Source organism: Mchenga conophoros, linkage group LG6 (genome assembly GCF_057382185.1).
Source record: "Mchenga conophoros isolate Kocher_MC1m ecotype Shallow Benthic linkage group LG6, M_conophoros_male_GT1.1, whole genome shotgun sequence".
NCBI classification, from domain to species: Eukaryota; Metazoa; Chordata; class Actinopteri; order Cichliformes; family Cichlidae; genus Mchenga; species Mchenga conophoros.
In genome coordinates, this window is record NC_140531.1 from 7,859,323 (window position 1) to 7,869,587 (window position 10,265).

General features: G+C 44.5%; 1 protein-coding gene across 1 annotated transcript in view; it reads left to right on the top strand.

Annotated features, from left to right (window-relative positions):
- Positions 1 to 3,829, top strand: part of cacna1ab (calcium channel, voltage-dependent, P/Q type, alpha 1A subunit, b) — a 107,998-nt gene extending 104,169 nt beyond the window's left edge. The window contains exons 46-47 of the mRNA XM_085276049.1: positions 1,507 to 1,745; positions 2,920 to 3,829. Coding sequence (XP_085132175.1) covers positions 1,507 to 1,745; positions 2,920 to 3,648 — 968 coding nt within the window. The 3' untranslated portion in view covers positions 3,649 to 3,829. The remainder of the gene's footprint in view (positions 1 to 1,506; positions 1,746 to 2,919) is intronic.
- Positions 3,830 to 10,265: the final 6,436 nt, after the last annotated feature.

The window sequence follows — 10,265 nt, forward strand, 5'->3', positions numbered from 1 at the left end:
AAGCTCAGTTCAGCTAAGCTAGCTGCCTATCACTTAGAAGAATACTTTAGGACTCACGGCAACCTTAACATAGTTGTGGTCAAGGGGAAGTAGCTATAGAAATCAAAAGTGGGGTTTTTTTGTACCAGGCTATAAACATGCTTCTTCCTTCTCTAAAGTTAAGGACTGGAAGGTCATAGGAATTGATTTAGATTCAAATGGATATTTTAAAATTAAACATTAGCCTCAAGTTCGATGTTGTCTTCATCTAACTTATTACGTTTTTAAGGACCAAAACATGTCCAAAAATTTATTGCAACTGTGTGCAATGGATTTGTAATCTTGCTGCCTTTGACTTCAACAAGGGTGACCATGTCTGCAACTACCTGCCATCTTCAAATTAATATTTTTGCATCAGAAAGCTGTTGCCTTCTACATGCACAGAAATTCACATTAACTGCTTACATTCAGAGCCAAACCTCATAGATTTGAAGCAGAAATTCAGAAATTCTTCCACAAATAGTGACCTAGTTGCTAGGTCCATTATTGGGCAATGGTTTAATTGCAAATTGACTCCGCAACCTTGCTTTTATAAAGGAATAGAACCGAAATACAATCAGCTGAGTCTCCTATTGCAAAGATCATGTGACAGATGTGTTTTGCACATAATTGCGATCCGTTAACACTGCATTTATGCATTAGATGGTAATGGTTTACAAACCTTCACCAATCAGTGGTTCTAGTTAGTCCTAGAAGGACCATAATTGTTTGGAGACAGGTTGTCTCCCACCATGCAACCTGTATAATCACCTCGTGATCGAAAGTGGTCACTGAGCGATTCAGAGTAAAGCCCAATGAACCTCTGGGTGACCAGATGGTGACTGCAACTACTTGCAATTGCTTTCTGACAAAATAGTACCTTGATAGTACCTTTTAAGATTGCAACATATGGACATTTAGAAACTTCTACATATAGTACTGCGTGCAGTGTTGTTTGCAGCCAGGTCAAGAGTAATTCAGCAGCAGTTACTCCATTTACCTAAGTCAACATACATTTACAGATCATCATATTCACAAATATTAGTGCAATTCAAATCTTGGCACAGAGAAGTCCTTAAAAAGAACATTGCACAAAGCAGACAGCCCACTTCATCATTAATTGCGAGTCCAAATTGCATGCTTCAGCTGTAAAACTAATGCAACAACGCTGACAGAGTTAACCTCTAAAACCCTTTTATAATTGAAGAGCTCTCTAATCTAATGGAGAATCCTCTGCTCTGCCACATCGATTCTGGAGTGGAGATGTTCTGCATTTGACTGCACAACTGGAGTAGATTTTCTTCTTGCATGTTTTTGCAGTTTTAAGAACTTTAGCTTTACAGTAAACATGGAAAGTTTATTGTGTTAATCAAGTGGATAAAGACTTCTTGAGAATTAAGAATATCTTTGAGTAGAATTTTTGTTAATATGTTCTCAAGGATAATAAAATTATTGGTTTAAATGTAAACTGAGACGTCTCTTTGCCAGGCCTGGGCACAGACCTCAGCACCACCACACAGTCAGGTGATCTGCCGCCCAAGGAGCGCGAGCGGGACCGTGGCCGGACCAAGGACCGTCGTCACCACCATCACCATCACCATCATCACGGCTCCATGGACAAGGAGCGGTACGGCCACGACCGCCACGACTACTCCCACAGGCATCCCCACGACCGTCACTGGTCCCGGTCACCCAGCGAGGGGCCTGACGGACGAGGTCACAGACAGGTGGGCTCCAAAAGCAAAGATTATTGTCAAGGTTCAGCTGTTTAATTTCTTTATAGAATGTCTCATCGGGAGCATTTTGGATTGTTTGAGATTTTCTCTATTTCTGCATAAGCACGAGACACTTTCTCTTGAGCTTCAGTTCACAGACAGATGACTTGATCTGTTGATTTTTATTTTGGTGGCATTAATAGGACATCAGAAAAGGCCTACTACATGATCCTGTCAGCACCCGGTTTCACAGATAGGATAAGGTCCTTATGCTGGAATGCAGTAATGTCGGGATGGCTTTTTACTGCTTAAAAGTTACCCAGTCTTCTTTTGTGAGCTCCCAGCCGATCCCTTTGGCCGACCACTCCTGGGGAGGATAATAGTGGTCCTGAAATTCATTCTTTAAAGACAGTGTGTCTAACTGTGGGTTGATGAAATCCAATATCTTCAGAAATAGTTCTGTAACATTTCCAGCCTAATGAACATCAACAACTCACCCTCTTTTGCCCTGAACGATGTACTTCTGCAAATACTTTGAGATGATCAGTTTAAAAAAATAATTACTGGCTAACAGGTTCAGGTACTATTTATTGACAGCCAAGTAACATTGGGAAGAGTCAAAGTAGAATACTTCACATTTGCAGGATCTGCTTTTAGGGCTGATATTAAAAACAAAAAGTTTTAATTTCATTTTTGCAGAAATATAGAAAAGAGTACACAAAGTCTCAAGCACCAGTGTAAACATGCAATTATAGTATGGTATGACCTGTTTTTGTCTTAGATCTATATTTTGATGTACTTGGATCTTCTTATTATGATTTGAGGACAGTAGTTAATCATTTCACATATATTGTGACCCTTAATCTCCAGTAAGAGTTCACAAAAGGTTATTTCCACACTTCTATTTATGGATATCAATCTCTCTTTTTTCTGTTATGCTTTTTTTTCTTTGTCACCATTTCTCTGTCCATTTTTCTTCAATGTGACATGTGGCTTCTTGATGTCAATTTTTTGCTTCATCACTATGTTTTTGGATGATTTTTAATGGTGTCTATGTATCCATCTTTCTATCCATCTATCTCTCTTTCTTTCTGTCTATCTATCTCACCTCCGTTCTGCTCTATTCTGGTCTCTGTTGTTATTGTTGTGGTGCGTTTTGATTTTCCTTGTTTACATTTTGCTGTAGGGCAGTAGTTCGGTGAGCGGCAGCCCGGTTCCCTCTACCTCGGGGACCAGCACTCCAAGGAGAGGCCGCCGCCAGTTGCCTCAGACCCCTGCAGTCCCACGCCCACATGTCACCTACTCCCCCGCAGTCCGCAAGCCTGGCTATGGCCCCCCAGGGCCAGGTCGCCTGCGTTCACCCTCTCCACGACACTTCTCCCCTCCAGACCATGACAGAGGCTACCACCACCGACCCCCGTCACGCCACGCCTCTCCCCACCACGGGGGCTCTTCATCCCGGCATGGTTCACCACGCTCCCCTAGGCACCAGTCCCCACGCTCGCCCCTCCACGGCTCACCCAGGTCGCCTCACCGAAGCCGCTGGAGCGGGCCTCCACCCGGGGACAGCCTGGAGTGTGACGGGCCCTTCTACGAGAGAGATTATGAGTATGAGCGTCACCACGAGCCTCCCGCCTACGAGCAGAGCCTCTCCCACGGCAACCCTCACCCACATGGAGGAAATCCTCACCCACACCCACGTTCACCTAGGACTGCCCGCCACGGGCCTCCTCCACCCCCTCAACCGCATCCACGCAGGGTACCCAATGGTTACCGCTCATCTTCACCTTCCCCACACCGACGGGGAACACCAGGGGTGCCACCCCACCCACACCACCGGCCTGCCCATGCCAGAGGGCCCCGCAAGGGCCTGCATGAACCTTATAGTGAGACGGATGAGGATGACTGGTGCTAGCAACCATAAAGAGCTTGGGATATGGCAGGAGAGGAGAAGAAGAACAGCAGTCTCCAGTGCTCTGGCCTTGGATATGTAGACTAAAAGAAAAAACAAACAAAAACAAAAAACAAAACGGAGTGGTGGGAGGGGTTGGATACCCTCAAAACCCTCTACCTTCAGCTCTCAGACTATGAACGAGTGGAAGGGGTGGAGGGGAGGGGGGGGGGCAGCAGAAAAGCCTTTTACACATTTTGTGTAATACTCAAATGAGTGGCAGAGCAGCATATGGGTAAAAAAGAAAAAGGGACCGCCAAGGCCTGGACACAGTTTACCTCTGCTTCTTTCAATCTCAGAACTACACTTCCCAGAATCAGCCTTGATCATCAAGACCTGGCTGCAGGAGGAAAAGAGAGGTGTGGGAGTGCAAGCAAGGGAGGAGCACGAGGTTATTCAAGTGCGATGTTATGAGGCCTAAAAGCACTTCTCTCAGACTGATGCCTGATTGCTTAGATTTGCTAGACGTGTGCTATTTGTCTCTGGCCAGACTGCTACTGTAAAAGCCTGAAAATGAGCTGGAACACAGAGTCCGCCGCTTAGACTCTGCTCCTAGACTGATATGTTTAAAGATACATCAATTAATAAAAAGCCAGGACCCCCCCAACCCTTACATGCCAAGCTATGCCTCCAGAAAATCAAACTTGAACAATGAAGAACACAGTGAAACTTTACATGACAAACACTGAAAAGAAAAAAAAGGGAGAACAACCACTTTATCTAGAACCTTTTTCCTGTCCAACTGACAGAACCAGGAAGCTCCGCCTATACTGCAAAAACCAGCCAATCACAGCGCTGGCTGATATTTGATGAGTTTTATCATCTCTGTTTACTGTTAAGGACTCGCATAGTGCTGATGGAACTGATGTGACATCACTTCCTGTCCAGCAGATGGTGGTGATAGTAGTAGTAGTAGTAGTAATAGTGGTGGCAGGGGGGAGAGCCACAGTGTGGGCTCACTTCCTGTTCACTTGCACTTGTGGGCTGGGCTCAGGTAACTAGAGAAAGGGAGTCGGACACTTTGTCAAGCCCCTTCCCTCTCTGTTACTCAACAGAGGATGACCCGACAGGAAATGACATCACACAGTTGAATAGGGCGGAGGAGAGGAAAGGAGGGATGGGAAAAAAAGACTAATTTCTTCAGTATTTCTTCTGTCGTTTACTTCTTGTTCTTCTTAGGACATTGGAGCTTGGTTCTTCTGTTGCATTCGCTCAGCCTCCTTTGATCTTTTTCAGAGCTCAAAATTTGATGGAAACCTGCATGACTGATTAAATACATATTAGAGTGGAAATCTAACTGGTGTGGGTGGGACCTGGGGGGCTTTGTAGGAAACTTTGCATTTAGGTTTACAAAAGAAGCTCCCTTCTTTCCAGCTCTTTCTTTCTCTCTCAGATCTCAGCAGAAATGTTGTTTTGTGGTTTCTTTGTACCTGAAGCAGGTTTTGACAGTTGGGTATTTTATTTGTCTCCGTTTCTGCCCAAAGCTCTGTTACTGCAACCTGTTAGAAGACAAGGAGCACCTTAAAGTTTCTGTCTGCACTTGAGAAACAAGAGGGAGAAAGGGCATGGAGAAGCGAACCTCTAACACACTTTATTTATTATTGTTAATGATGACACTTTTATGAATAATGATATCAATGTCAATGCAAAATGATGGTGACAATGATGATGATAATGGTGATGATTGGTTGAATTGTTGCTGTAGATTTGTTGTCATGTTATTTGGAGTTATGCTGTGTATGCTATGTTCATCCTGTTTACATCCATTATGTTATTATTCCCCCGTTCAATGATGTTTATCGGGTTCCTGATGCCTTGCTGCAATGTTTCAAGTCAACTGCGGCTTGGGAACTCTTCCTGAGCAGCATTGTGTGCTATAATGCAAATCTTTAAAGACACACTTTTTTCTCTCTGGAATGGTGGATTTGGAGGTCAGATGGACTCTCAGTTATCTGACCTGAAGTGGTTCAAAAGGGGTCAGAACTCTGTCAAGCCAACCCAAAGATCAGTAATTTAGGTTCAGAGTCAGAGGTAGGACAATTTATTGAGAGCCGTGAAAACTTTGTCTTCTCTTCACGCTTAAGAGGTGCTCAGAAAAGGTCATTAAAAGTTAAAAGTTCTACTGAGATTGAATTCTCCCACTTGCTGCCAAAAAAAGCTTTTCAATCTGTTGGGCTCTGCAGTTTTGTAGTGAGAACAGCACAGTATTAGTGGTACAGTGTTGGTGTCGGTCAGTATTTTTGCCACCAGGGGGCAGTGATAAACATATTATGTTATTGGCCCTACCTTTCCTGTCTACAGGACAGTCTCTGAGCCACATCCTAGTTTCAAGATCAGGAGTCAAAGCTGATCTTTACCTTATATCTTTGCAAGATATATATGTTAAGTCCTTGTGTTTCGCAGGAAACATGGATGCAGCCCGAGAGACAATATCTGTTTGTCAGTCCGCCCTTCCGCTTGCTTGTCTGCGCCAATGCTGACCATCCACCCCACCCTACAACCCCTTCTCTCAGGTCTGGCTAACCAGAGTCAACTAGTCATCCCAGTTCAGTCACATACGGTTGTAGCAAACCATTCCCTGCCAAAACCAACCTCAGTATCCACCGACCTTCTTTTCCCTAATTTATCCTTCTTTTGCTGTCCATTTGACGTCTGTTCTTTCAGCTTGGTAGAGAGTGATGCTGAAGGTTCAGGACAGAAACACTTAGGACTAATAATATTTCATCCTTATTGTTATGAGGGATAACACTTATTGAATATTCAATAACTCTAGGACAAAATGATAAAGTATAGATAAATATAGTTGATTACCTACAGATAAACCTAGATATGATATCGTAGATGTAGTTATAGACAACAGAGTATAATTAGAGTTTCAGATAAATATTTATTTTGCATACCGATCATGCTCACAAAGAAGTCAAAGAATCGAGCTACTCTTAAAACCTCGCGCTGTTTGCAAAAGCCAGAAAACAAACCCCAGTCCACGTGTTGACTCTATGCAGACCTCATAGGCATCCTCATCATATTACTTCAAAAAGGTGAACCTACGACGCAGTGGTTCTGTAAAACAGGCCGAGGAAACGGGAACATGCAGATCTGAGAAAATGTGAACACTGGCACCGATGTTTTTTTCCCCAGACTTCACATGACATCACACCCCCACAGTTCATGTACCTCTGTAGCTGTCTTTTTCCCTCCCTCCTCCTGATGACGATTCCCTTTTTTCCTCCACAAATTTCTATTCTCTCCAAAAGATGTGTTGCCTCCAGGCCTAGTAGTTGAGAGCATTGCGTAGGAAAGATGTGGATTGGGGGGGTGGTTGTTTTTTGTTAACTGTTCATTTGCTTGGTGGGCATGAAGGGGCGCATAACACGAAACCCCCTTTCTGTCCTCACCTACAATCAAGAGGTTACGGCAGGTGGGGAATGTTCCCCAAAGCCCCCTACAGAGCCACAGTGCCTTCTGTATCCGAGTCAAATTTGTCATGCCCCATCTTGTCCATCGCTCACCCCCCTCAACCCTTAACCCACTGTAGTAGATGAGATCATCCACACTACGCCTTAAAAGTTGAGTCCCACTGGCGCCCATACTAGCATAGAAATGGGGAGAGTGGTGACTTTAAAACTGGGCCACAGTGAGGAAACGGTCAAAAGGCTAGACTCGAAGCAGGAAAGCCACATCGCATCCAGAGTGGGACGGACGACTTTAAAACTCCCATTCAGACATACAGATTTTTGTAAAAGTTGCCAAAATCCTAAGAGATCCACACAGTTGGAATCAAAGCCTTGAGGTTTTGGCCTCTACAGACTAAAATGACCATCATTTCAGGATCCTGCTAACTGGCTAGCCCTCTTGGCTATGGTGTGGCACCATCTCGTGTCCATCCCGGAGATGTCCTGGGTCCAGTTTCAGGCGGTGTAGTGAGAGTTTCACAGAGGTGCACGGCAGTTTGCTTACTTCTCAGGTCCCTCTAGAGTTAGGTAGCTAGATAGAAAACATAACAAAGAGTCAGCTACACGACAACACGCAGGCGTCAGATTGAGTTATTGTATGGTTTTACCTGGTGTGGTGTCAGAGGTTGGAACGGTAACCCCACCTTTCTGCTTTCACTAGCACATTATACACCGACTCCTCTCCGTCAACAGCCTGCCGACACGCCACACTGTTGACAGGCAGGCATTAAAAAGCCACCTCCATTTTGGCTCCATGACACCACTCGCTTGTCCAGAATTGTAACAGCAGATCCAAAATGGCCGACACACAACACTGCCCTTTTGTGAAAGCATGTTGTGTGTGAGCATTTCCAAAAACAAACACCGTTCTCTTTGACGATAAAAGATCAGTGAGCATTTGATCTTTATTAGTTTTTGTGGGTGTTTCTCTTTGTTTTGCACAGGATTGGGGAGGGAGGGGAGGGTCTGCAAGGTTTTTTGCTCAGTCATCACTTCTCTCCACATCTCCTTCGCATCTTCACCTCTGGCTTCTGTCACCTTTCTAAATGTGTGACTAATCATTTCTGGATTTTCTTCTTCCTTGTGGGATAAAGGAAAACCGAACAGATGCACCAACCCATCCACTCAGTTGGCTGTGAAATTGTGTCAGCGGGTCAGTCGTGAGGCAACGTTTCGAAAACACAGAAATAAGGGCTCTCTTTAAAAAAAAAAAGAAGAAGAAGAAGAAACAGTACACCGTGGGGTTTAATGTACAGTAGTGCTGCCAAAAGTTGTGCTTATGTAGCTGAAGCCACTCTGTGGTCTCCCCTTTGTACAGCACTAAATGTGTGCATGCGTGTGTGTGTGTAAGGGGGGTCAAGAGCAAGGCAGGGGAGGGACGGGTGGGAGGGGCCGAAGGCAATTTCTTAGAGGTTTTGGTGACTCCAGGGGATGGAGGGGGGAGTTTGGGGGAGGGGAGGACAGGGAGCAGCAGCAGCAGAGGTCATAGAGATGTTTTACACAATTTCACAATGGCACTGGACCACTTTTCAGACTCATCCTCAGAAGCCATGTTTTCCACCGTCAACCCATCCACGCTTTGTCCCGCTGTGAGGAAGGCGGGGCTACTGCTGCCATAAGGAGACATTTCCTCTGTTTGTGATGTCTGTGACAGTGTGTGAGTGTATATGACTGAGCAGGTGTTTCGAGTGGCGTCCAAGTGTGTTTAGTGCTGAAATCGATTTGTGTGATTAATCGCTAAGCCTTGTCATTATTATACATATACGTATCAGGTTTGTCACGATACTAGAATTTAAAAGTCAATACTGACGCCATGGAAAATCCTCAGAACCAATGTCAATACCACAGGGAAAAGTGAGAGAATATTTTAAAAAAGAAACATCAACAGCAAAAGTACTTTTAAGTTGTGCGAACGTGTGCAAAAAATACGACATTGTTGTTCAGAGTTATGAGCGTTATCTCCTTCAGCTGTTGAGTTGTCTGCTAGTGTGTGAAGTTCAGTGTCAGCTGGGGGAGGCCAACACGGCACCGCTGGTATCAATACTGTTGCCAGTGAATATCTGATTGACTAATAGCTTTTTTCTAATAAAAATCACTTCAAGCTTCTAAGATTTTTGGCAATGGCTTAAGAGTTCCTGTTAAAGTGCAGGTTTGTTGTTATGTGGATTACAAGCATTGAAAACACATTTTCCCATTAGTGTTCATTAATGAGCCCGGTCTTTATTTGAAATGAATAAAATAACAGTCAAGTTTGGTTCAAGTTAAATAAGTAAGTCTAAAGTAGTAAATGGTTTTGGAAGGTTGCGTTGGCTGTCTCTATAATCGACTAATCGTTTCAGCACTAACTGTGTGTGTGTGTACATGTGAGAAGATACGGGACTGGGTTTGCATGCATTCGTCCGTTTATTAGTGTGTGTGTGAGTGTGTGTGTGTCCTGGCACCATCGGCTACAGAAGGTAATCCTCAGTGCCTTACACTGTACAGGACACTAAGATGATTTCTTCATCTGAGATATTCACAGCGCACACACATTACGTTTTAACGTCCTCATTGCCCATTGGTAAGGATGGTGTGGAGGGTGTGTGTGTGCGTGTTTGTATTTGTAAGGGGTGGGTGGGGATGGGGTGGGGCTCAGTAGATCATCATGTCACATGTGTCACCCATCGTCTCTCTCTCCGATGCCATCTAATGTGTATATTGCCTCTGTAATTCTTGTGTATACAATCCATAAAGTTTGTGGAAAAACTCTCTGTGTTCATCAGATCTCCATTCATTCTACACTCGTGTCGCTTCTCTTCTCCCTCCGTCCCCTCGCCCTCCCTCATCGTGTCATACCACCCGTGAACGCAAGGTGGTGGGATTGAGCTTTCACAGTCATCGCTCATTGTGAAACGCCCGTGTGGATTGGTTGAGTGAGTTGATGCTTGTGTGCGCATTTTTGGTTTGGAGGCGTCTGTCTGCCGCGTGTGCGCCTTGCTCAGTTCCTCGTGGAGCCTGGCAGGTGTTGGGGCTGAATTTATTCACTTAGATGAATAATTTGTAACTCAAATGAGCTCATCTGATCAGCAGTGAGAAAAGAAACCATTCTCAGTGATCAGTTTCTCACCTCAAGGAAACAGAAGAACA